This window comes from Symphalangus syndactylus, chromosome 22 (assembly GCF_028878055.3).
Source record: "Symphalangus syndactylus isolate Jambi chromosome 22, NHGRI_mSymSyn1-v2.1_pri, whole genome shotgun sequence".
NCBI classification, from domain to species: Eukaryota; Metazoa; Chordata; class Mammalia; order Primates; family Hylobatidae; genus Symphalangus; species Symphalangus syndactylus.
The window spans coordinates 30,422,367-30,446,728 of record NC_072444.2 but is presented as its reverse complement, the minus strand read 5'-3'; the positions used below and the strand labels follow the sequence as shown (position 1 = coordinate 30,446,728).

At 60.9% G+C, this 24,362-nt stretch overlaps 3 protein-coding genes across 23 annotated transcripts in view; 1 reads left to right on the top strand and 2 right to left on the bottom strand.

Annotated features, from left to right (window-relative positions):
• Positions 1 to 9,145, top strand: part of ESPN (espin) — a 36,702-nt gene extending 27,557 nt beyond the window's left edge. For 3 of the 8 annotated variants that reach the window (XM_055262150.2, XM_055262149.2, XM_055262147.2), the window contains 4 exons: positions 25 to 288; positions 5,355 to 5,434; positions 5,532 to 5,543; positions 8,196 to 9,145. In XM_055262150.2, coding sequence (XP_055118125.1) covers positions 25 to 288; positions 5,355 to 5,434; positions 5,532 to 5,543; positions 8,196 to 8,343 — 504 coding nt within the window. In that variant the 3' untranslated portion in view covers positions 8,344 to 9,145. Of the gene's footprint in view, positions 1 to 24; positions 289 to 2,609; positions 4,960 to 5,354; positions 5,435 to 5,531; positions 5,544 to 8,195 lie in introns of those variants that run through there. The other 5 variants (XM_063631928.1, XM_063631930.1, XM_063631929.1 and 2 more) reach the window with 3 other exon arrangements.
• Positions 9,146 to 9,444: 299 nt separating this feature from the next.
• TNFRSF25 (TNF receptor superfamily member 25) lies at positions 9,445 to 15,221 on the bottom strand. 10 transcript variants are annotated; one of them, XM_063631977.1, is made up of 10 exons: positions 14,260 to 15,221; positions 13,633 to 13,753; positions 13,281 to 13,415; positions 12,735 to 12,902; positions 12,558 to 12,636; positions 11,284 to 11,339; positions 11,077 to 11,184; positions 10,841 to 10,878; positions 10,206 to 10,386; positions 9,445 to 10,066 (listed from the first exon to the last, which is right to left on the bottom strand). In XM_063631977.1, the coding sequence occupies exons 1-10, from the start codon at positions 14,305 to 14,307 to the stop codon at positions 9,645 to 9,647; spliced, it is 1,356 nt and encodes a 451-aa protein (XP_063488047.1). In that variant the 5' UTR covers positions 14,308 to 15,221; the 3' UTR covers positions 9,445 to 9,644. The 10 variants fall into 10 exon arrangements, with proteins under 10 accessions (XP_063488047.1, XP_055118148.1, XP_063488048.1 ...); XM_055262173.2 differs by having other exon boundaries at positions 9,445 to 9,943; XM_063631978.1 differs by having other exon boundaries at positions 10,841 to 10,875.
• A 111-nt stretch (positions 15,222 to 15,332) lies between these two features.
• The window catches only part of PLEKHG5 (pleckstrin homology and RhoGEF domain containing G5), a 30,821-nt gene continuing 21,791 nt past the window's right edge, over positions 15,333 to 24,362 (bottom strand). For 3 of the 5 annotated variants that reach the window (XM_055262158.2, XM_055262160.2, XM_055262156.2), the window contains 19 exons: positions 24,077 to 24,182; positions 23,608 to 23,668; positions 23,266 to 23,357; positions 22,670 to 22,806; positions 22,232 to 22,377; positions 21,466 to 21,669; positions 21,201 to 21,389; positions 20,740 to 20,835; positions 19,960 to 20,010; positions 19,690 to 19,839; positions 19,192 to 19,302; positions 18,936 to 19,085; positions 18,707 to 18,844; positions 18,437 to 18,556; positions 17,748 to 17,880; positions 17,539 to 17,654; positions 17,252 to 17,445; positions 16,035 to 16,796; positions 15,333 to 15,783 (listed from right to left, as the gene is read on the bottom strand). In XM_055262158.2, the coding sequence (XP_055118133.1) occupies positions 15,774 to 15,783; positions 16,035 to 16,796; positions 17,252 to 17,445; positions 17,539 to 17,654; positions 17,748 to 17,880; positions 18,437 to 18,556; positions 18,707 to 18,844; positions 18,936 to 19,085; positions 19,192 to 19,302; positions 19,690 to 19,839; positions 19,960 to 20,010; positions 20,740 to 20,835; positions 21,201 to 21,389; positions 21,466 to 21,669; positions 22,232 to 22,377; positions 22,670 to 22,806; positions 23,266 to 23,357; positions 23,608 to 23,668; positions 24,077 to 24,182 (2,966 nt within the window). In that variant the 3' untranslated portion in view covers positions 15,333 to 15,773. Of the gene's footprint in view, positions 15,784 to 16,030; positions 16,797 to 17,251; positions 17,446 to 17,538; positions 17,655 to 17,747; positions 17,881 to 18,436; positions 18,557 to 18,706; positions 18,845 to 18,935; positions 19,086 to 19,191; positions 19,303 to 19,689; positions 19,840 to 19,959; positions 20,011 to 20,739; positions 20,836 to 21,200; positions 21,390 to 21,465; positions 21,670 to 22,231; positions 22,378 to 22,669; positions 22,807 to 23,265; positions 23,358 to 23,607; positions 23,669 to 24,076; positions 24,183 to 24,362 lie in introns of those variants that run through there. The other 2 variants (XM_055262154.1, XM_055262157.2) reach the window with 1 other exon arrangement.

The following is a 24,362-nucleotide window of genomic DNA, read 5'->3' as shown; positions in this document are numbered from 1 at the left end:
CAGCCCCACCGCTTCTCCCTGCAGCCCGATTCGCCGCTGCCGTCTGTGTCACCTGCACTGTCACCAGTCCGGAGCCCCACACCGCCAGCTGCGGGATTTCAGCCGCTGCTCAATGGAAGCTTGGTTCCGGTGCCGCCCACTACTCCTGCCCCGGGAGTGCAGCTGGACGTGGAGGCGCTCATCCCCACGCACGATGAGCAGGGCCGGCCCATCCCCGAGTGGAAGCGCCAGGTGATGGTGCGCAAGCTGCAGCTGAAGATGCAGGAGGAGGAGGAGCAGAGGCGGAAGGTGGGTGGGGCGGGGTGCCCAGGGAGCCCTGGGGTTTGCATCTGATGCACAGCCCATCCCCCACACCACCCCCAACCCCAACCTCGGGACCTCCCATTTTCTTTCTTGCTTGCTTGCTTGCTTTTTCTTGAGACAGAGTCTTGCTCTGTCGCCCAGGCTGGAGTGCAGTGGTGCGATCTCGGCTCACTGCAACCTTCGCCTCCGGGGCTCAAATGCTTCTCCTGCCTCAGCCTCCCAGGTAGCTGGGATTACAGGCGCATGCCACCATGCCCAGCTAATTTTTTTGTATTTTTATTAGAGACGGGGTTTCACCATGTTGGCCAGGGCTGGGATTACAGGCATGAGCCACCGTGCCCGGCCATTTTCTTTAGGGAAAGCAGGGTGGCACGACCCCGTTTGGGGCTTTTCCCAGTCTCCACACACACCCCCAGCAGCTTGTCCTTGGAAGTGAGACAGCAGCCTTTCTCAGACTCTCCACCTGCCCAGCACCTGGGATCTGGTTAAAAGGCCTGTTTGGATTCAGGAGGTCTGGGAGGGGCTGAGGCTGTATACTTCTAGCCAGCTCCTGGGTGAGGCTGCTGATGACTCTGGTCCAAGGACCACACTGAGTAGCCAAGAGGGCTTTGGTCTCAGTCTTAGGGACCTGGGCTCCATTGCTGCGCTGCCGCCTTCCAGCTGCCGATACTGAGCCTCATCCAGCCTCAGTTTCCTTCACTGTAAGGTGGGCTGATCAGCATCGGCTGGCAGGATGAGTTGCCTTTCATTCATCCAACAACTATTCCCCGAATGCCATTTATTTTTATTTTTTATGTATTTTTTTGAGACAGGGTCTCACTCTATCACTGAGGCTAGAGTACAGTGGTGCGATCTCGACTCACTGCAACCTCCGCCTCCTGGGTTCAAGCGATTCTCCCGCCTCAGCCTCCCGAGTAGCTGGGACTACAGATGCCCGCCAACCACGCCCGGCTAATTTTTGTATTCTTAGTAGAGATGGGGTTTCACCATGTTGGCAAGGCTGGTCTCGAACTCCTGGCCTCAAGTGATCCATCCGCCTCGGCCTTCCAAAGTGCTGGGATTACAGGTGTGAGCTACCACGCCTGGCCCCCGAGTGCCATTTATGTGCCCCACACACTGTTGTAGCCTCTGGGGATTCATGGTGAACATATCAAGGCCTGCTCTAAGGTGGCTGCGGACATGTGTGCGAGTCACCAGGCACACAAAATGGGGCAGTGTGAGAGAGTGGGTGGCAGTGGAGAGAAGTACCTGGGCTGATGCAACACAGCCAGCTGCAATGGGGAATGCAGGGGACTGGGGCAGCCCTAACAGGCCACCTTATATGTGGGCTGGGGGGTGTGTTAGGGAAGGAGGAGGTGATGTCTAAGGTGACACTTGGAAGATGAGTGAGGGGTGGCCAGGAGGAGAGTGGGCTGAAGAGCTGCAGGTGGGACAGGGCAGTCTGGAAGTGACTGTCCTGGAGGAAGGGGGTCGCTGAGCTGGAGAGACCTCAGTGGGGGCCAGGTTGCCAAGACCTGGCCAGAGGCCCAGAAGAGAACGGACTTTCTCCTGGAGCACTGGGGAGCCAGGTGCGGGGAGTGTTAAGCAGGGAAGAGGCTGCTTCCTATTTGTATGTGGGGAGTGGATCGCATAGGGTCAAGATGAATCAGGGACCTCTGGAGGCGATGGCAGGCCCAGGGAGGAAAACTGGACATCAAAGGTGGAGAAAAGTGAGCAAATGAGAATATTACGGTGCCCAGCTGTCCAGCAGGAGGAGGAGGGAAGGGTGGGCAGCTCAGTGGAAGCTGCAGCTGCAGCCTCTTTAAGATCGGAGTGGCCTCTCATTCTGCACATAAAACATTGACCACAGGGAGCGGAAAGGCTTGGGCCATAGGGGAGCTCGAGAAGGGGTCATGAGTCTGCGAAGAGAGGCGTCAATAGCCGCCCTCGGATGGGTTGGGGAGGGCCACTGCGCCTCTCAGCTTCAACGCCTTTCGCAAGTTCCTTGGGTGGTGTAATGAGCGAATAAGCCAGGCATGGAGACCCCGTCTGCTGGCCTGTTCTTGTCGCCGCAGCAGCGACCAGCGACCGGCCGTGCCGCCCGCCAGCGACCAAAGTGGACACTGCCCAGAGCCTGGAGCGGCGGCTCAGGCCGAAGCCTCACCCCAGCGTCACCCCCCACCGGCCAGACACGGTGCCTCCCTGCAGACGCAGCCCCGCGGAGCCATTACACCACCCAGGACATGCAAAAGGTTCCCGGCGCCACGGCGGGAGCTGGGCCAGAGGGAGACGCGCCTCCCTCCCCTCTCTTGTCTTCCCCGCCTTAGCTGACGGCCGCCAGCTCGTGCTGCTACCCCCGCGATGGCTGGAGGTACTCCCGCGAGCACAACGCCATCCTCGGGCCCTTTGGCGAGCTCATGACCGAGGCCGACATCCTCCGCATCGAGCAGCAAATCGAGAACCTGCAGGTGCTGCACAAGGCGCAGAAGCTGGAGGCGCGCCTCGAGCAGCTGGAGCTGGAGCTGGAGCAGCTGCTGCCCATCTCGGCCGCCCTGTCGGCGCCGCGCTTCACCGTCGACCCGCGCCGAATGCATGGCCGCGCCGCCAGCCTGCCCGCCTGGTGCAGCAAGATCTCCACGCTGCTCAAGAGCATGGCCACGCTGCTGGCCGCGCTGGGCGGCCGGCCTGCGCACCTGGCGGAGCTGCTGACCGCTGACACGGGCCAGCCGCTGGCGCCGCTGCCCGACGCGCCCTGGCTGCCCGGGCCGCTCTGCCTGGGCCGCTCGCACTCGCTCAGCTGGTGCCGCGAGGCTGTGGCGCGCGAGATCCTCGAGTGCGGCGTCTCAGTGCAGCATCTCCGCGCCACCTACGAGCTGCGCGCACGGGGCGCGACACCCGCGCGCTGTCCGCGCCGCAAGTCCCCGCAGTCCGCTGGCGCCCCGGGCCGCGAGCCCATCCTGGAGGAGGACTACGTGGCGGCTGGCTCTGGCCAGCCCAGCGCCGCCGCCGCCCACGGCCCGCTGGTCGACTGGGAGCCCCTCGGCACCCTGGGCCCGCCCGAGGTACAGGATCGCGAGGCGGCGCTGCCTGAGCCCGAGCAGCTGGCGCGCCGGCCGCCTCTCTGCACGGAGCTGCGCGGCGTCCAGGACTACCTCGACCTGCGCAAGGAGCGCATCGTTTACCTCTTCCTGGAGCACTGGCGCCGCTGGGCCTTCCGCGGACCAGGCAGCCGCGCCCAGGCGCGCCTACGCAGACTGCTGCCCCGCGTGGCAGCCTCCGGTGCCGGCCCGGGGCCGGAGGCCACGGACGCCCCCCGGCTGCCGGCGAGCAACGGCGAGGCCCACAGCCCAGACGAACGGCTGCGGCAGCTGCTGAGGCAGCGGCAGGCGGTGGGCAAGCTGCTGAGCCACTGGCGGAGCCTGCTGCGGCGCGTGCCGGCAAGCCCGGGCCTGGCGCACGGCCTGTACTGGCCCCAGCACTTCCTGCCGCCCCTGGACGGCGGCGCACCCCCGCGCTACGACAGCCTCACGCTCGACCTCTTCATGCTCGGCTACTTCCAGCTACTCGAGATGGGCCTGAGCCGCGAGGAACGCAAGTTCCGCCACCTGCTGTGCTACGAGATGTTCGACCGGCTGGGCAGCCACCCGTGGGAGCGCATCCGCCTCTTCCACCGCGTGGTGCTGGAGGAGGTGGAGGCCGGCCGGCGCGGCTGGAGCGACGGCTTCGAGGATCTCAGGCACCAGTTCTTCGGAAACGGCCTGGAGGCTGAGCCGGCCCGCGAAGAACAGGCGAAGAAAAAGGAAGAGGAGGGGAAAGAACAGGAGCGGACCGAAGAGGCCGCTCCAGTTCAGATGGGGGACCCGCCTGAGGGGCAGCCCGAGGCCCTGGCCCCTGCGCCGCAGCCGCCGCCGCCGCCCCCGCCCGCCGCGCCTCCCCCGACCTCAGACTCTCCTGGTTCCAAAGCCCCCGCCGAAGACCCCTTGGAGCTGGTGTCTGAAATGGGCGAGTTCAGCAACGAGGACATCTGCCGCTACATCGACCGCAGCTTCTCCTTCTGGAAAGAGAAGGAGGCAGAGCTGTTTGACATCTGAGCAGCGGAATTCGGAATTCACAGTTCACTCTCGAGCGTCTTAACGTGGGCCTGGACGCCTGTCTGACGCCCTCCAGAGGCTGGAAGCAGCGGGAAGAACCCAGGACTGTGGCCTTGAGCAGCCCGGAGGGCCCGGGACCAGGCTGCCTCAGCCTCTGAGGTCCCATCGTGGCAGGCTGTGGGGCGTTGATCGGATAGGCAGGGCAGGGACAGAACAAACCAGGTGTCCCCTCTGGCCCCGTTTACTTGCTGAGCTCTGTGTGGAGCCAGGCAGCAGCAGAAGCCCCTCTGAGTGAGGGGCTGCGGCTCCTCCTTGCGGCAGTGTGGCCTGCTCTTTGGTTTTCCACTGGAGTTCACAGCTACCTCCTTGGCTGAGGTCAAGGGAGCCACGTGTGCAGTGTTCTGTGTGAAGTGTGCCGTGTACAGACCCTTTCTCCTCTGTAACATTCAGGAAATAAAACTCTTTGCTGTAAACTGCCTACGTTGGACACCACACCCGCCCCTGATGTCATTGCAGCCCCACGATTGTAGAGCACGTATCCACTCTATTGGGAAGAGGGCAACCATGGGCTGAAGGTCCTTCGCAGGGGACCCAGGGGCAGCCTGAGTCTCCCTGAGCCAAGAGGCTGGGTGGGGGCCCGCATCTGCGTCTGCCCAGAGGTCTTGGGCCTGTGGCCATTGGCCACCTGCCTCTGTGAGGAATTAGGCTCAGGACCTCTGGGTCCTAGCTACTTGTTTTCTGCTTCTGTCTCACTCAGCTCTGATCTCTCTGGTGCCTCCTGTAGGACACAAGGGTCTGGGTTACTAGGGGAAAGGAGGCCAGCTCTGAGGGGGTGTGACCAGGCACCTCCATCCACTTGTCCCACAGAAGTGCATCAAAAGGATGTCTTCCTGTGACCCTGACTCCTTCAGGTCCCGAGGTTGAGGGTGCCCCATATCTCCCAGCCCCTGCAGGCCATGAAGCTTTGTGGTTGTGTTTCAGGAGGAGGAGGAGGAGGCCCGGCTGGCCAGCATGCCCGCCTGGAGGCGGGACCTCCTGCGGAAGAAGCTGGAAGAAGAGAGGTGAGCTGGGGGTCAGGCAGAGGCTGGCCTGGCAGGGTGTCTTGACTGCGTCCGTGAGGTGGAGGTACCAAGTGACACTGTCTCTTTTTCCTTCCAGGGAGCAGAAGCGGTGAGTGCAGGGCTGGCCCCAACCTGCCACCCTTATCCCCACCCAAGTCGCAGAGGGTGGTCCCCTTCATCCAGGCCAACTTGAGTGCATCCTCCCGTCTCTTGGCCCTTGTAGCACAGCCTCTTTCCTCGCTATAATGTCCCAGACCGCTGTCCCGCAGAATCTCTCTCTCATGCTCTGATAACTTTGTTCCCGGTTACTCAGTCCCTGCCTCCTATTAACCTGGACTTTTCTACCCTTCAGTTAACCTAACCCCACTATCAATCACCTTGATTGTCTGGCCCTCAGAACGTACTTTCTGCCCCTACTAATCTCACCCAGCCCAGTGCTGTCCAGTAGAAATTTAATGAAAAGCCACAGATGTAATTTAAAATTTTCCAGTAGCCACAGTGAAAATGTAGAAGGATACAGGTGAGCTTAATTTTAGTACTGTTTTATTTGGCACAAAATATCAAAAATATTATCTCGACACATAATCAATTATGAAAATTATTAATGAGATGTTTTATACTCCTCTTGTAAAAGTAAGTCTTTAGCCAGGCATAGTGGCTTACGCATATAATCCCAGCACTTTGAGAGGCCAAGGCAGGGGACCACTTGAGCCCAGAAGTCTGAGACCAGCCTGAGCAATGCAGTGAGACCTCATTCTACAAAAAAAAGAAAAAACAAAAATTTTTTTTTTTTTTGAGATGGGGTTTCACTCTTGTCACCCAATCTGGAGTGTAGTGGCGATCTGGGCTCATGCAGCCTCTGTCTCCTGGGTTCAAGTGATTCTCCTGCCTCAGCCTCCCAAGTAGCTGGGATTACAAGCGTGTGCCACCACACCCAGCTAATTTTGTATTTTTAGTAGAGATGGGATTTCACCATGTTGGCCAAGCTGGTCTCAAACTCCTGACCTGAAGTGATCCACCTGCCTCGGCCTCCCAAAGTTCTGGGATTATAGGCATGAGCCACCAAGTCTGGCCTTTTTTTTTTTTTTTTTTTTGAGACAGAGTTTTGCTCTTGTTGCCCAGGCTGGAGTACAATGGCACAATCTTGGCTCACTGCAACCTCTACCTCCTGGGTTCAAGTGATTCTCCTGCCTCAGCCTCCCAGGTAGTTGGGATTACAGGCGCCCGCCACCACGCCCGGCTAATTTTTGTATTTTTAGTAGAGGCCGGGTTTTGCCATGTTGGTCAGGCTGGTCTCGAACTCCTGACCTCAGGTGATCCACCTGCCTCAGCCTCCCAAAGTGCTGGGATTACAGGCGTGAGCCTTCGCACCAGGCCTGCACAAAAATTTTTTTTTTTAATTAGCTACACGGGGCTGGGCACAGTGGCTCATACCTGTAACCCCAGCACTTTGGGAGGCTGAAGCAGGTGGATCACCTGAGGTCAGGAGTTCAAGACCAGCCTGGCCAACATGGTGAAACCCAGTCTCTACTAAAAATATAAAAATTAGGTGGGCGTGATGGCGCGTGTCTGTAATCCCAGCTACTCGGGAGGCTGAAGCAGGAGAGTCACTTGAATCTGGGAGGCAGAGGTTGCAGTGAGCCAGGATCACGCCATTTTGTACTCTAGCCTGGGCAACAGAGTGAGACTCCATTTCAAAAAAAGACAATTAGCTGGGCGGACCGGGCTCAGTGGCTCACGCCTGTAATCCCAGCACTTTGGGAGGCTGAGGCAGAATGATCACCTGAGGTCAGGAGTTCGAGACCAGCCTGACCAACATGGTGAAACCCTGTCTCTACTAAAAATACAAAAATTAGCTGGACATGGTGACGCGCTCCTGTGATCCCAGCTACTCAGAGGGCTGAGGCAGGAGAATCACTTGAAACTGGGAGGCAGAGGTTGCAGTGAGCTGAGATCGTGCCACTGCACTCCAGCCTGGGTGACAGAGCGAGACTCTGTCTCAATTAAAAAAAGAAATTAGCTGGGCATAGTGTCACACACCTGTGGTTCCAGCTACTTGGGAGGCTGAGGTGGGAGGATTACGTGAGCCCAGGAGGTTGAGGCTGCAGTGAGCCATGATCTCACCACTGTGCTCCACCCTGGCAACAGAGCGAGACCCTGTCTCAAATAGTAATAAAACTTAGTCTTTGAAATATCATGCACATTTTACACCTGCAATCCATCACAATTTAGACCAGCCACATTTCAAATGCTCAGCAGCCACATGTGCTTAGTGACTACTCTGTCAACAGGGCAGATCTACTCTCTATGTTCTAATAACCTGTCTCTAATTCTCAGTCCCTGTTTCTCAATTATATGGTCTCTCTGCTCCCCAGCAGCCCCACCCCAGTCCTCCATACTTCATATTGACAGCTCCCCAACAACTCAAGTCCTGGTCCCAGTAATCTTGCTGCTGCACCCAGCAATACCACCTCCTCACATGGTGCCACACAGTGACCCAGCACCTCTGTTTCCAGTAACACCCCAGCCCACAATAATCCAGCCTCAACCTCCCACTCACCCAGCTCCCCTGTGCTCCAGTAACCCCATTCTGCCCCCAATCTAGCCCCTCTGTCTTCAGCAACCCAGCCCCCGCCCTCAGTAACCCACCCCTTGCATGGGTGACCTGGCCTTTGCCTGGTGCCTGGCCCCACCCTTTCTGCTAGCCTGGGTATCTGGCCCCAGACTTCACCGGGTCTGCCCCACCCTCCCACTGACTCAGGAAAGAGGAGGAGCGACAGAAGCAGGAGGAGCTGCGGCGCGAGAAGGAGCAGTCAGAGAAGCTGCGGACGCTGGGCTACGATGAGAGCAAGCTGGCGCCCTGGCAGCGACAGGTCATCCTGAAGAAGGGGGACATCGCTAAGTACTAGAGGCCGCAGACTCCTGCCCGCAGCCTCACAGCTCCGTGGGGCCCCCCGCCCCAGCCCCAGCCAGCCAGGCCCCGGTGGAAGGGCTGGGAGCCGCACAGCCCTCCCCTCCTGCGCTGGAAACCCTCCCTGACACCCCACCCTGGTCCCCGCATCCCCAGCCCTTGGCAACACTGGAGTGCACACGCCGCCCCGGTTGCCCAGAAAAAGTGCCCAAGCTGCTGATGCAAACAACAACAACAAATGCTGCTTATTTGCATGCCGACTTACATATATTTGCATGTTCGTTGAATATCAAAGAGTGCAGAGCTCTCCCCATCCCCGTGGGTTGTGACATTGTTTTCCTGCGGGGCTCAGCCCCCTCCAGGATGCAGCCCCCTCCCCCGCACCCCGGAACCGGCGTCGCTGGCGCATCCTGGGTGGAGGCAGGCTCCGAGCTCGGGGAAGGGGTTTTCCCTTCCTCCCTGACCCAGATCTGCGCGCGGCCTAGCCCGGGCCTCATTTCTTATCCCCGCCAAGGGTTTCCTCTCAGTCATTTGTTTACCAGAAAGATGAAAACTGCCTGTCTGGCCCGGCCGCAGTTGCGGCCCCCGGAACCCCACCTCTGGCCCCACTTCCCTCAAGTCTTCGCCCCGTCCCCAGCCAGACCCACTCGCTGCCGGGACCCTTTCACTGCCCTGGTGGAGTGAATGGAGGATGAGGGGCCCTGACCCTGTGTCTCCAACTGCTGCACCCCATCCCGACCCTGTCCCCACCACCTCGCAGCCCCATTAAAGCGCTCTCATCTGGGCTCCGGTTCACTCACTCGCTGTGGCCGCAACTTGCTCTCTCCTTCTCGGGGTAATTGGGCCAGAGTGTACTCGGGAGGGGCAGGCTTGGGAGCTAAGGCCACACTGGACTCCACCATGGGTGCCAGACCCCGGGGTGACAAGATTCCCGTCCCCTTCGACTCCCTCGAGAAAAGTCCAGGCTACTTAACACCCCAGCCCCGCAGAAACACCAAGAAGCCATTTTTTTGTTTTTTTGTTTTTTTTTTTTTTCTTTCACAGATTTAATACCGCGATCTTAGCCAAACTCCGGCCGAGAAACTCAGAAATGTCTTGACCCCCTCTCGACATTCGTTCGTTCTTCTTCGCCTTGGCCGGAGCGGTAGGGGCGAGCAGGGGTGGGGCCGGCTGGTGCTGCTACGCAGGGCCGTGCCAGCGGCTTAAATAAGTGACATAAAATGTCTACACGCATAAGTAACCGTACTTAGGGCTTCTGCAAGGGCCACCAGAGCGCCTAGGTGGCAAGTGGGCGCCGTGTCACGGGCCGCGCTGCAGGCGGCTGCGCAAGTCCTCCGCGCAGCCGTCCAGCCCCATGCGCTCCAGGGCCGCATAAACGGCGCCCAGGCCCGCGGGCTGCTGCTGGCGCCAGCGCTTGAGCATCTCGTACTGCTGGTCTCGGAAGCGGCCGATCTCCACCTCCACGGCTTCGATCTCTGCCTCGCGCAGCCCCAGCGTACGCACGAACTCCTTCCAGCGCCGCGCTGGGACCGCGTCCATCACGTCGTAGAGCTGCGGGCCCGGCTGCAGCATCATGGCGGGCGAGCCGTCTGGGGACTCTGGCAAGAGTGTGGGCGCAGGAGCGGGGCCTGGGGCAGGGCCAGAGAGAGCCAATGGGGTACGTGGGCCGCGGTCGGGAGGCGGAGTCAGGGGCGTTCGTGCGGGTACCCCATGGCTGAAGCCTGCTGGATCCGGTGGGTCAGGGCACAGAGGGCAGACCCGGTCAGTTAGGGGGCAGAAAGGGAACACGTTGTGAAACCACAACTTCCCACCGCAGACAGAAGAATGGGGTCAAGGCCTCAGGCCACTGATGTCCCTTACCAAGAGCTCCGTTGGGCAACTGGTCCCAGGACCATGTCACCTGCGGGCAGAACGCTTCCTGGGTCTCGGGGTAGCCAGGGGTCCAGCTGTTGCCCACCAACTGGACGGTGCACATCTTCTCACTGCTGTCAGGAGGTGCTAGAAGGGTGTGGGCGCTGTCTGAGGGTGACAGATGGGTGGCCTGGAAGCCAAGAGGGGCCCCAGGTCAGCCCTGCTTGCCAAGTAAGGCCCCTTATTTGCAGTGCCTCTCCAGGAGGAGACAGTCCCTGGTTCAGTCAGCAGACACCCCCGCAATGACACCTTCCACAGTTGGCCCTGCTCTCACTGTGGCCCAGCAGAACTCTTGCTTCTGCCTGGAGTCCCCTGCCCCCGCCTCCTTCCTCTTGTCCCCCAGCACCATGGGGCTCTCCTTCCATTGAACTGTTAGCTCCTGTGTACGAATCTGAACTCCAGCTGACTGAGCACCCCTTGAGGGCAGGCACTGTGCTGGTCTCATCCACTGATGACTCAGCTCCCAACACCTCTGTCCGCTTGGTCTACCCTGTGCTGGCCACGTGCCAAGCTCCAGGGATCACAATAAGGCTTGATCTTCCAGCTCTAGAAGGCAGCCCAGAATCACACAGTGAGGTTCTTACCGGTGGTGGGGTCAGAGCCTCCATCCCAGCTTCATCTGCTGACAGACACAGAGAGATTGCAGTCAGCGACCAGGCAAGCCTCCTGGACCTGGATGCTGGTACAGCTCCTCTAGGGTTCCTCTGCACCCCACACTCCCTGCCTCAGTTTCCTCTTCTGTATCAGGGTTGAGTGGACTCTGGGCTACCCATCCTGACCCCAGGCTTCTGGGTGCGTCTGTGGGTGTGTGTGTACTTACCAGTAACCATGGGCTTGTGAGGCCAGCAGTGGCGGTATGTGTAGGTCAGGGTGGCCCCAAGCAGGAGGGGGACCACAAGGCCAGCCAGGAGCACCTGGACCCAGAACACTGAAAGCAGCTGGTGGGTGTTGGGTGGTTGCCCTCCCTCACCCGCCTCCCCTCAGCCCATCCCAGTTCTCCCACTCGCATTCCCAGCACACCACCTACTCTGCCTCCAGCCACAGACAGCGGCACAGCGCTCTGGACAGCTCCCCAGGGTGCTCCTGCAAGGGATGGGGGTGGCCTGAGGGATGAGGGGGTGCATGCCAGGAGGGACTCCCTAAGACTGCCCAGCATCTGCTCTATCCTAGAGACCCTTCCCTCCCTAGGCCTCTCACTCTACCCAAGAATGTTCCTGTCATTGTGTCCCTGGTAACAACCACAGACACTATTCATTGAGCTTCTTCTAGACTACATGAAGAGTCACTAGAATGTCAACTCCAAAAGGACAGGGATTTTGCCTATTTTGTCCCCTGTTGCATCCCCAGCACCTAGAACAGTGTGTAGAACATAGCAGATATTCAATAAAGACTTGAATGGAGGCCGGGCGCGGTTGCTCATGCCGGTAATCCCAGCACTTTGGGAGGCCAAGGCGGGTGGATCACGAGGTCAGGAGATCGTGACCATCTTGGCTAACACGATGAAAGCCCGTCTCTACTAAAAATACAAAAAATTAGCCGGGGGTGGTGGTGGGCTCCTGTAGTCCCAGCTACTTGGGAGGCTGAGGCAGGAGAATCACTTGAACCCAGGCAGCAGAGGTTGCAGTGAGCCAAGATTGTGCCACTGCACTCCAGCCTGGGTGACAGAGCAAGTCTCCATCTCAAAAAAAAAAAAAAAAAAAAAAAGACTTGAATAGATACAGAAAGTCCCTACCTCTGATCAAAGGCCTGTGAAGAAGCTGCTAACATCCCATGTTGAGAAAGGGACACCACACATCAGAGACGCGAATTCTCTGAACTTGCCCAAGATCCCCTAGAGAACTAGCAGCACAGTCCTGACTCTCAGCCCTTTGTATTTATTTATTTAATAGATTTAATATTTATTTATTTATTTATTTAATAGGTCTCGCTCTGTTGCCCAGGCTGAAGTGCAGTGGCACGATCATAGCTCACTGCCGCCTCAACCTCCTTCAGCTCAAGTTTTAAAGCTATATCAATGTGACTCTCTGTATAAGTGACAAATCATCTGTAACATGTGGCTAGAAGGATCGCTGGGGGGAATGCTAGCTGAAAGTGAAGGCACATACCCTTATTTATCTGGCTAAGGTGGATCCAGGTTTCTCTTACTAAGTTTGCCTGAAGTGGGGCCCACCCATCTCAGGGCCAAGCTCCCTCCTCCCTGTCCCCTCTTCCTATTCCTGAACCAGCAGCACCTGCCCCACCCCAGACCCCTGCCCTGTTCCCAGCTGCCCTTCCCTCCATCCCACGACAGCTAGGAATTACGTGGGGCAGGACACGCAGCCATCGCCGTGTTCATAGAAGCCAGGCAGGCAGGTCCCACAGTCAGTATCTCTTCGGGAACCTGCAATCCAGGAGAGGCATGCGTCACCATGGCACAGGAGCGGGGCAGGCAGGGAGAAGGGGGTCTGGGAGTAGATAGCCCTGGGTGGGGGTACTCACAGAGTAGCCGTGTGTGGCGGTGCAGGGCCCCGCAGTCTAGGCATGGTTGGCAGTAGAAGGGTGAACTGCTGACACATTGGCTGACCTGGCACTCCACAAACCAGCCTGGCTTACAGCCACAGCGGGTGTCGGCCACTGCCGAACAGTTCTCCAGCGCCACCTGGGAGGCTGGTGGGGGTGCAGGGAGATGGGGAGTGGAGAGTTAGTTAGTCAGGGCCAAAGGCTCCCATGGAGAGGCAGAGGCAGACCCCCGCCCCCAAGATAATGGAGACAGAAACAGGCGAAAGAGAGACAGACGCAGGGCTACCCTAAAAAAGAGAGAAGCTCAGAGATTGAGGCTGACCAGAGGCCAAGGCACATGGAGAGATGGGAAGGTCACCAGGAAGAGAGAAGGGGCAAGGGCACCCTGAAGGAGGATCAGGGTGGAAGGTTCTGGCAAGGGTGGGTGCAGGACCCTCACACCCCAAGTTTGGGCCCAAGCCAGCCACTTCCTTCAGAAAGGCCTGTCCTTAGGAACTCCCTGCCAAGCACTGAGAAGCCCCTCACCCTGCTCATCACAGGCCTGGCAGCGGGCACATTCAGAATTATGGTGGTTCTCCCAGGCCAAGAAGGTGTCTTGGGGACACAGAAGGCAGGTGGAGTTGCCGCAGGGCTCCGTGCAAGGGGCCTTCAGGTAGTGCCCTGTGGAACCAGGCAGGGGTCAGGCAGGCAGAGGGGCTGCCCAGCAACCCCCGACCTGCTTCCCACCCTGCCCTCCCTCCCTCTGTCTCTCCAGCTCCCTACTTCTCTGTCAGCCTACCCCTACCTCCTCTGCCAGCCTCCTCTTACCTCCCTGGCCTGCCCGCCACCTCTCCAGCCCTGCCTGCCCCATGCCTCTCCCACCCCTGTGGCCACTTACCCGCTGGGCAGCCTCTGCAACAAAACAGACCAATCTTCTTGTGGAAGTCACCGGCACAGTCACACCTGGAGCTACGAGTGCCGCCCTGGGCCTGGGCCCCCAGCAGCACCAGGAGGAGCGCCTGGGGGACAGGTGCTGCTGACTCTCAGCGCAGCTGCCCACGTGGGGCCTCTCCCTGCCGCGTCTCCTCCATTTCAGAGGCCCCAGCATTTGCCCACAGAGCAGCCCACTTCCCAGGCCCCGGGCAGAAGGGGTGCCATGGGTGGAGAGGAAACTAACTTCCTTCCCCCTGCGCACACACCAGGCTTCGGAGGGGGTGCTTGCCAGCCCCTCACAAGTTTCCCCTCCACCAGAGCAGGGACCCGGCAGCGCCCCCACCCCCACCCATGCTTTCTGTTGAGGGAGGGACACTGATAATGATCTGCCTGGGCCCCCAGACCCTCCTGGGAGGGGTTTCCTCTCAGTGGAAGGGCTACGCCCTGGCGGAGCCTCTAACGAGGTCGGAAGGGGCCGCCAACCCAGCCCCCAGTGAGGCTTGGAGTGGAGACGCGCCCGGGGCCCCTTCCTTCACCGAGGCTCTTGGGACAGGGCTCAAAGCTGCCCCTCGCCTCCTGCGTCTCAACTCACCGCAGCCACCGCCGCCACCGCCGCGCAGCCCCGCGGCCGCTGCTCCATAGCCCTCCGCGCCGCGCTGGGCCCTCCGACGGGCGCCCAGGGGCTTCCCGGCTCCGTGCGCTCTGCCCGTCGTGGTTCCGCCTTCAGCCCCGCGCCCGCAGGGCCCGCCCCGCGCCATCCAGAAGGGCCCGCCTGGCGGGCGGGGGGAGGCGGGGCCGCCCGAGCCCAACCGAGTCCGACCGGGTGCACCCTCTGCTTGGCCTAGACCTGAGCTCATTAGGCTGCAGCGGACAGGCCAAGGAGAACACGCGAAGCGCTGGGCTGCCTGCTGTGACCAGGGGCACAGGATAGAGCTGCATCTCGGTCCCCACCCCGAGTCTCGCCCGAACCCTGAGAACCACTTCAAGGTAGAGCCAGGGCAAATGACTTCTCTCTCGGCCTCCGCGCCCCCTGCCATGGAGGAGGTTGGGCCAAAAGTACCGCAAGGGGCCAAGCGCAGTAGCTCAGGCCTGTAATTCTAGCACTTTGGGAGGCAGAGGTGGGCGGAACACTTGAAGTCAGGAGTTCGAGACCAGCCTGACCAATATGGTGAAATGCCGTCTCTACTTAAAATACAAAAATTAGCCCGGCGTGGTGGTGCACACCTGCAGTTTCAGCGACTAGAGTGGCTGGAGCGGGAGAATCGTTTGAACCTGGGAGGCAGAGGTTGCAGTGAGCCGAGATCACACCACTGCACTCCAACTTGGGTGACAGAGTGAGGCTCTGTATTAAAAAAAAAAAGTACCCGAAGGGACCCCCATGGAGGACCCACCTTCCCAAGAGGGCTGACCTGAGTGTGGGAACTGGGCAGATTCAGCCCTGAATCCCAGGGGGGCACCTGGGGAGAGGATCTGATGGTGGCTGAAGGTGGGGAAGTCTGGGGGTGTTGGTCTGGTGGCACCCCACCCCCCGTTACTTCCCAGTGCTTCCCATGGCAACTCCATCCATGGCCCATCCGTGGCAAGTGGAGGGGCACAGGAACACAAGACCACCCTGAACTCAAGTGCCCCGAGTCACTGGGCCCCAAAGCAAAGGACTCTTCCCAGTGGAGTCTAGACAAGTCTTTATAAAAGAACCAAAAGCTCAATAAATACGTCACTTTACAGAACCCAGCCCAAGCCAGGGGTGGCCTGTGGGACTGGGAAGGTGGGGGCAGGACAGGAGCGAATCCCACTGGAAGCCAGTGAGGGTAGAAGTGGGATGGGCAGCCTGGGAACCCAGCCATGAAGACTCGAGCTGAGCTGGTAACTTCGGGGAGTAGGTGATGAGGGGCTGCCTGGGCAAGTGGGGTGGTACTGTGGCCTGGGCCTCCTCCACTCCATCCAGTCTGGCAAAGCGCAAATCAGGCCCGGGCGTAGGCAGGGATCCTGCCCAGCATCCGGCTCATGCACACAGGAGGCAGCAGCTGAAGCAGGTGCCAGCACACCCCAGGAGGCAGGCTGTCTGCTGTCTCTTGGTCAATGGCACTCTTGGGGGCCTCCCTCTGCTCAGACCTCCCTACAGGGTGGGGAGGGGAGAGAGTCCTTCTTTGGCTGATGCCATTCAGAGTGGCTCTGGTCACCCTCTCTTCCCCACAGCACTCTCAGGCCCCTTCACTGCTGCCCACCACAGCCCCCTGCACCCAGACACGGGGCAGGGTTCAGGCTCCCTCCGCCATGACCCTCCCCAAATGCGATGCTCGCAGGCATGAGTAGGCCCCCATGCCAGTGCCCTGAGCCACCTGCGCTACCCCAGGCCAGGCCACTCACGAGGCAGTGAGCGTGGAGTTAAGCAGCAGGGTGGTCCTGATTCGGTAGAGCTGGGCCAGGGTCAGCTTCCTGTGCTGGGCAGAGACCCCTGGTGGGGGCTCAGGCTGGACGCTGGGAGAGGGCCCCGAGGGCAGGTCTCCACACCTCTTCCTGTGGGAGCCTGCAGGTTCCCCGGCCAGGCAGCTGACTAGCCCAGGACCACTGCCAGGGCTAGGGGCCCCTCGGCAATCCCAGCTGAGCCCAGCTTCCTGAGGGGAGCCCTGAGTCCTAATACCTGGAGCTGAAACAGCCAGGCAGAGCTCTGACAGGCTGCGGCTGGGGGCAGAGGGTGTCCCATGGGTGCCAGCCCCTGCCAGCAGCTGGAGGAGGCTGGCCTCAGACTTAGACTTGAGCAGGTGGGGCGGGCAGGTCAACAGCTGGACAGGGGTGCGGCGGCGGACACGGGGCGAGGGTGGAGGGGAAGGAGCTCGTGGGGACTCTGGGGGCTGAGGCACTAGCTCTGCCATGGGGCCTGGGGCCACAAAGTCTTGTAAGGAGGTTGGGGAGAGGGTGCCGTAGGCAGAGTCCACGGAGCAGGAGCGGCCGTCCACCGGACCCAGGGGCAGCAGCTCACTGGTGGGCGTAGCAGATGAGGCAGTGGTGCTGAGAGAGGTCTCATCAGACTGGGAGCTGAAAGGACCGCCGTCCAACTCGAGGGAGGACAGCGTGTCCCCAGGCTCTACCACAACCATGGCCAGGGTCTCCGTGGAGCCATCTGAGGCACTGTGGGGCCAGGAGCAGAGTTAGCCCAGGCCATGAAACCTAGATGGCCTGAGGCAGCCCCAGGCTGGGCAATGCACAGTGGTTTATACCCTCTGCCCTCCTGGGGCTGGAGGCTCAGAGATGGCAGCATGTGGCAGGTGTGGCAGATCTTCCAGCTCCAGTGCCCACAACAGACCTCAGTAGCGAGCCCAGCACTCTTCCCTACCAAGGCTGGATCTGCCCTAAGGATCCTCAGCACAGCACCCCAGGCAGCTACCACGAATGGATCAGGGCTGGCAGCACATGGAAAGGTGTCTGCCCTCCCCACCTGGACTCGGGGGGAGACAGAGCCCCGCTCCCACAGTGTTCATGACAAGAGACCATTGGGAGGAAGGGAGCGTGGCTGGGCTTTCAGGAGTCCTGGGCTGGAGTACTTGTTCTGGTTTGACCTGCTGGGTGGTCATGAACAGACGTACCAGTGCTGAGAGTCGGGGCTGCCACTGCTTTTCCGCATGATGGTAGGGGAGCTGGCAGCTGAAGTGCCACTGTCCTCGCCACCTTCCTCCTCCTCCTCCTCTTCCTCCTCCTGCTCATCCTCCTCCTCTTCCAGGCTCTGCAGGGGCTGCTGGCTGCCTGGGGGCTCCTGTGCACGCAGCTGTTGCAGCTGGTTCTGCAGGCAATGTTGGGGTACATAGGACAGAATAGATTGTGACCAGCATCTCCCTAATCTGCCTTGCCCACCCACTCACTACTCTGCGCTCACCTGGGCATTGTAAATGGTGTCCACCCAGCCACGGCACAAGGCCTGGCCGCTGGCCTGGAACGTGTAGGCCCCTACAGCGCTGTGAAACTCATTCAGGTAGATAAGGAGGAAGGACCCTGGTTAGGGAAGGCCCAAGTCAGTGTCAGCAGAGATGATAGCCCCCACCCATCACAGCGCCTGACCAGCAACAGGGGACCAGGGCTCCTTACCAGGGTCCCGTAGCTCCCGGCACACAATCTTGTCCACCAGCAGGGGTGGCCTGATGACCCTGGTCCTCTCTGCCTTCTTCACTGCCTTGGTCACCAACAGCAGATCCGTGAAGAGGAAGCAGTACACATCCATCTGCAGTGGCGGGAAGGGGGTGGCCAGAGAGGCCAGCAGGGTCAGGGCCGGGGACTGTGGCACCAGCCTCCCCTGGGAGCACTGGGTTTTTGTCAAACACTCCTCCCACCATGAACCTTCAGGTAAAATTAAAATGAAGAGGAAGATGATTCTCTCACTGAGATGCACGTTGATGACTTATCTCAATACAAGTTTACATTAAAAAGAAGATTGGTGACTTTGAAGTCACCGTGTGCAAGCTCTCAGCCTGCCCCATGCCTGAAGGGGCCATGGCATGGTAGCAAGGCTCTGGGGTTCCTGGCCCACTTGTGGAATATGGCTGCCCTCCCACCCGGAACCCATGTGGCACCAACAAATGGGCACAACTGGTGCCTTCAAGGGCTAGGACCTTGCTGCTGGATTTGTGAATGGCAGGCAGAGAACTGTCATTCACTATGACAAGGTCACTGGTTCTTGAGTAACCACCCAAGGGACTGGGGAGCTGAGAACCAGTGACTGGGGCCCAGGAGGTCCCTAGGAAGGACAGGGCACAGGGGTGGGGTGGCCCTGGAATCACCTTGCTGTCCTTCCCCTCCTTCATCCTCAGGCTCCCCTCCAGCAGCAGCTGCCGCGTCTCCTCCGGGGAGGCGCCGGGGATGGGCGCTGTCAAGTCCAGGTGCAGAAATTCCTTCAGGAGCTGGAGACGGATGGCGCGAGTGCAGGGGAGGCCAGAGCCTGACTCCCATCTCAGCTAGGCATCCTCAGTGAGATGCCCAGCACAGCCCCTGCCTGCCAGCTTGGCCTTCCTCTCTCCCAGCCGGCAACCCCCGCAGACACACACACCCACCTTGTCCACTTCGTCGTTGCTGCTTTCCACCACCTCGTAGGCATCGATGCGGCTCACCACGGCCGACAGCCGCTGCCGCTCCTGCCGCTGCCGCATGCACGCGTTCACGTGGTGGATGAAGCGCTCCACGGAGCCGATCTAGGGGCAGGCGAGGGGGCTTCAGGCCCAGGGTCATGATGGACCAGAGAGCCGCGCAGGGGGGACCGCTCCCGCTGGCCATCAGGGTTACCATGGCGACGACGGCCTCCTTGGCGTGCGGCTCCTCGGTCTTCCTCAGCACCGACTTCAGCAGCAGCGGGTACTTTGTGAGCCGCTGGTGGGGTTTGGCCAGCATGTCGCTCAGCTTCAGCCTCTGGCACTGTGGGTGCTTCTCAGCCCACTGCGGTGGGGGAGTGGGGGCGGGGCTCAGGGCAGGCCCCGCCCCACCCGGCCCCGTCCAGGGTCCCGTCCTCCTGCGCCCCAGCCCACGGCGCGCGCGCCCTCACCGTGATGTAGGCCCGGAAGAGGTCGTTGTCGCGCAGCAGGCCGCGCATGTACTCCATGCAGCCCTCCTCCTCCATGCAGTAGCGGATGTAGGGCTTGAAGAGCGAGCCGAACTGGCCCGGGGCAGAACAACCACGGCGCCGGTTACCGCGCGCTCCCTGCGGGCCGGCCCGCGCCAGGCGCTGCGCAAGCGCTTCCTTACTGCACTTGGGCGACCACCCCAAGGGGGCAGCAAGCTTATGATCCCTGTTTCCAGATGAGGAAACTGAGCCTCAGCCAAAGTGACCACCCGCGGCCAGGGAGCAGGGGTAGATGGTCAGGTGGAGGCTCAAACCCGGGCGACCGCCTCGTAATTCCTCACCCTTGGCCACAAGGGGTCAAGTGCGGTTACGGGCCCGGGGGAGGTTGGGTATGCTGGGCAGACCGGATCGGGCCGTGGAGACTTTTCGGCGCCCCAGCCCTGCCTCAGTGCCCCCGCCTGCGCCCGGCCCCGCTCGTACCATCTTGAAGCCTTTGAGGAAGTCCCCGGGTTGCAGCAGCGCTCGCGTGCGCCGCGCCTTCTCCAGCACCGGCGCCATCACGCTGGCCCACAGTCTGCGGTGCAGCTGCGCGATCTCCGGGATGTTGCTGAACAGGCGCTCCGCCTCCACCTGGGCGCGGCAGGAGGTGCGGTTGGTTACGCCCCTCCGCCAGGTTAGCCCCGCCCCAGGTCCAGGTCCCGCCCTCCTTCCTGGTACCTCACCGGCCGCCGCCCCCGAACCCCAGCGCACCTCACACAGCAGCCCTGACTCTTGCAGGTTCAGGAGGCAGCACAGGAACAGCTGTGGGATCAGGGGATGGTGTGGCTGGGATCGGGAGGCTGTCTCAGCCCTAGGGCCCCACCCGGCCTCAGGCTCCCCTGCCACTCCTTCCCCTTCCCCGTTCCAGGAGGCCCCACAGCAGCCAGGGATAAGGAGGCTGTACCCTTTGGCCTTCGCACCTGGGTAGTCCAGACCCTGAGGAAAGACCCAGCCCTCACAGCCCTCCCGGGGTCACACTGCCCTGGTCCCTCCTGGAGGGAAGCTCCAGGGAGACTGGACTTGAAGCCACGCCTGGAATTCCCTTCTCCGCCTCTGCCCTGGCTTAGCCTCCAGATTTCAACTCTGAGGGTGCTTCCTCCCTCCAGGAGGCTCCAAGGCCAGGGTAGGTGCTCCCCTCCCTAAGCCGAAATCCCTACACTGCCAGCTCACTCTGTACCATCCAGGGTGTGGGCTGCTGGGCACCCAGCACACAGCAAGTGTTGGGAAACAGCCACTGAACGAAAGTGAAACAATGCGGCCTCACCTGTGCTAATTCAGCTGAACCTGGCAAACCTGCCCGAAGCCCCCTCCCAGGTTCCTCTAGGAGACACCTCCTCCCTGGGCGCAGCCCTTGTCTGACTTTCCTGCCCCCACCTCATTGCCAGGCACCTGCTCCTTCTGCAAAGGCTCAGACTCAGCTGAGGGCTGCCAGAAAGAGACCAGAAAGAGGGGGGCAGGGCGGCCACAGGGACCAGCACAGCCCCTACTCACGTTGGTGATCACCCGCAGTTTCCTGATGTAGGAGGCCTCCGTGTGCAGCAGCTCCCACACCGCCTCCTGCTGGTGGCACTGCCGCCGGGTCAGCTTCTAGAGGGAAGGCAGGACGGCTCAATCACGAGGCTTGAAGCACCTTAGGGTAGCCGGGGAGGATAAGCAACCTGCATGCAACCTTCTCATTTTCCCAATGGGGACATGGAGGTCCCAAGAGGAGCAGGGTCACCCTTGACACCACATGAGTAATCACAGTCAAGACACCCAAGATCTGGGCCCTCCTCTGCCATTAAAACAGCCAAGCAGCACACCATTTTCATCTAGCCTCAGTGTCTCCAAAGTGGGCTAATGGTAACAGTGGCCTCTTTGGGGCGTCCCATGGAACATCTGATCACTGGGTCCTCCCAAGGGCTATCCTCCTTTTGGGACAAGGAGGGAGCAGCACTGTGGCCCACACTCACCTCATGGCCATCAATGAGCTCCCGCCAGCTGTCCTCCAGCCTCAGGCAGGCATTGTCCTCATCCTCATCCTCATCGTCCTCCTCCTCCCAGGAGTCATGGTCGAAGCGCAGCCTCCGGGGCAGCCTGGGCAACCCGAAGAGGCTGTAGGTGTGCAGCTTGCCCTCCAGCTGCTCCATTTTGTCTACCTCCTGGAAGCATACCCTGGTCAGGGTCAGGGGTCACGGCCAGCCAGCTGCCTGACCCTGGGCAGATGGGGCCACATACCCGGCCAAAGGCGCTGGTGCTGGGGCCGGAGCTGAAAAAGCCGCTGAAGCGACTGGCCGCCCGGTTCTTCCAGCTGTCGCCGCTGTTGGTGCTGCCACTGCTGCCGCTGGGCAGAGAGCAGCTGGAGGGCGTGGGGGGCTCCTGCCCGGGGATGCTCGCCTCCCCCAGGAACTCCGACATGTTCTTGCGGCGGCGGCCAGGGGCCTGGCCAGGGAGGGATGGTCAGGGCCGGGACCCCCTGCCAGCCCCCATGGCCCCACCCCAAGGCGGGTTTCCAGGGCCTCAGGCCAGCCTGGGATGGAGGAGGGTCCCTGTATCTCTACCCTGGGGTGTCCCCTCTCCTGGGACCCAGACATGTCTGGAGACTGGAAGGTCCAAGACACAGATACGCCCAGACTATCATCCCCCAGTCCCCCAGCTTCAAGCATGAAGCACAGAGTTACACACACTCAGATGTACTCTGGAACACAGCTCTGGGTGGTCTGTAGCCTCAGGCACAAGTGCTCTCACGCACACATGCACACACAGGTTCTCTGACCCCCTGGCACTAGAAGAGTCTTAGCTACAAGCCCTCACCTTGGGCTATGGCTAGATCCAGAGAGAGAGGGTCCCCTACTCTCACAGCCAACCCCATTTTCCAGAAGGGGCAATTAAAACCCCAAGAGGGGGCAGTGAGAGACCCAAGGTGACTGCCTCTGAGGAGGGGCTGTGGGCCCAGCCTGGGCCCCTTCCCACCCCCTCCCCTGACACACCCCCTCCTCCTCACCAAGATGTCCAGGCTCTCCCGGCGGCTCTGGGGGTCCACACGCTCCAGGGCGGGGGGCCCGGTCCCAGCCGGCCGGAGGATCGGCAAACTCAGGGACTTGGAGTCCTTCACGCCCTGCTCCACCTTGCCCTCATCTCCAGGCTTGGCTGAGGCCGCATGTGGGGGCCATGAGAGATCCTCAGTACCCAGGTCTGGTGGAGGAGGGGGTCCCCGGTCCTCTCTCCCCGGAGGATCCACACCAAGGCCTGCCTGCCCTCCCCCGACAGCCCCGCCCTGCCAGCACCCTCCCCTCCCCCAGCAGCACCCAGCAGAGACACCTGTATGGTAATGAGGCTGCTCAGGCCCACGGCCAATGGGAACCTGAGCCTGGGAAGGGCGCCCATCTCCAGGAGGCTCCGCCAGCCCCAGCGGCCCCATTTGGCCCAGGCTGCTGCTCACCTTTGACACGAAGGTAGTGTCCCCCGAACCTGTAGGCCTCGAAGGTGAGGGACAGGGGTGTGTTGGACTGGTCCAGGTAGATGTCCACTTTGCCCAGTGCGATGCCCTTCCTTTCAAATACAGGCAGCAGCACCTCCCTGCCCCCAGGACAGGAGGCATGTGTGTTAGAACCGTGTGGCCAGTCGCTTCAGCTTGGGTCCCACCCCCACGAGCCCCCGCCCCACCCACAGCCCTAGCTGCCCCCACCTTCCCAACGGAAAAGGGAAGCCCTCATGGGATCACACACAGGTCCACAGACACCTGCCCGCAGAGGTCCTCACACAGGCGCATCTGCACACCACGGCAGACCTGTCACACGCCTGCCCACACGCAGGCCTGGCTCCTGCATACATGATTAAAACGCACAAGTACACAGACCCTGCCACACTCCCTCACACTGGCGTGCACACCTGCACGGGTCTGCCCACGCAGGGAAGCGCTCGCTCACAGGCCACCACACAGACACACACGTCACACCTGCAGAGACCCGGAGCCTGCGACGTGGGGCCACCCCTACTCCCAGTCCCGCTTCCACCCTGAGCCCCATCAAGCCCTACCCCAGCGACTTCTTCTTCATGGCTGGGACGATCTCCGTCTCGATGTCCACATTCAGGTCAAATTTCAGAGTGAAGCACTCCTTGCTTGGGTCCTGAGAGGATGGTGGGGGTGAGGGCTGTGAGCTTCTCCTCACCACCCTCCTTCCCAACCCTCCTCCCCACCTTTCCCACCCTCCAGTCTCGGATGGGAACTCCAGCAAGAAAGGGAACCCCAGTGATCTCCCAGGCCTCTGCAGCCTGGGATGCAGACCTCCCCACCCCCATCCCGGAGGGAGGCCCAGGCTCGGGGAAGGGCGCAGGCTGTCGGGAGCCCCCATCTGCCGGCTCTGGGGGGCTCCTCACATCCGTGTGTCTCCTCCTTGCTTTCTTCTTGGAGAGTTTCAGGCCTGTGCTCTTCCGGTCCCTGCAGGGAAGCGAGGAGGGCAGAGACTGGAGGTGTGGGTGGCCCTCACCAGCGTGGGCGGCTAGTGGGCCTGTGGCCTCCCTGCCCTTGGCTCACCGCAGGTGACAGGTAACCCGCGTGGATTCAACCCGGCTGGGCCCGCGTCGGGCTGTGCGCCCTCTGGTGGCCAACACGGGAGTCACACCGAATGGTACCTGGTCTGGTGTGAGCTAGGATCCCAAGCACCCTGGAGGCTGGCCCAGGCTGGGTGGCCTCTTCCCGGAGTCAGGACAGCCACAGGGGTGGGAAGAGGTCTGCCCATCAGCCTTACTCGAGGAAGGCACCAAAGCATCTGGTCCTGAATGTCTGATCTGAGACCCAGCCGTGGGGCCCCCCAGGTATCTCTCTGCCCACTCATCCCTCACCTACCCTTTGCCATCCACAGAGCTCTCCTCTTCCTCCTCCTCCAAGTCCACTGCGGGGCTGGTGCGCGGCGGGCATGACCGAGTGGACACGTTGCGGGCCAGGACAGAGCCTTGGGAGAAAGCAGGAGCGGGTTGTGCCTCCCCCGCCCCTCCTTAGCCTGCAGCATGGCTGCCTCCGGAGGGACCACAGCCTGTTACCCTGGAACCCCCAGATCAAAGGTAGCAAGGGCCTTTCAGTTCTGTGAGGAGAGGGGCTCAGTCATTGTTTTTTGTTTTTGTTTTGAGACAGG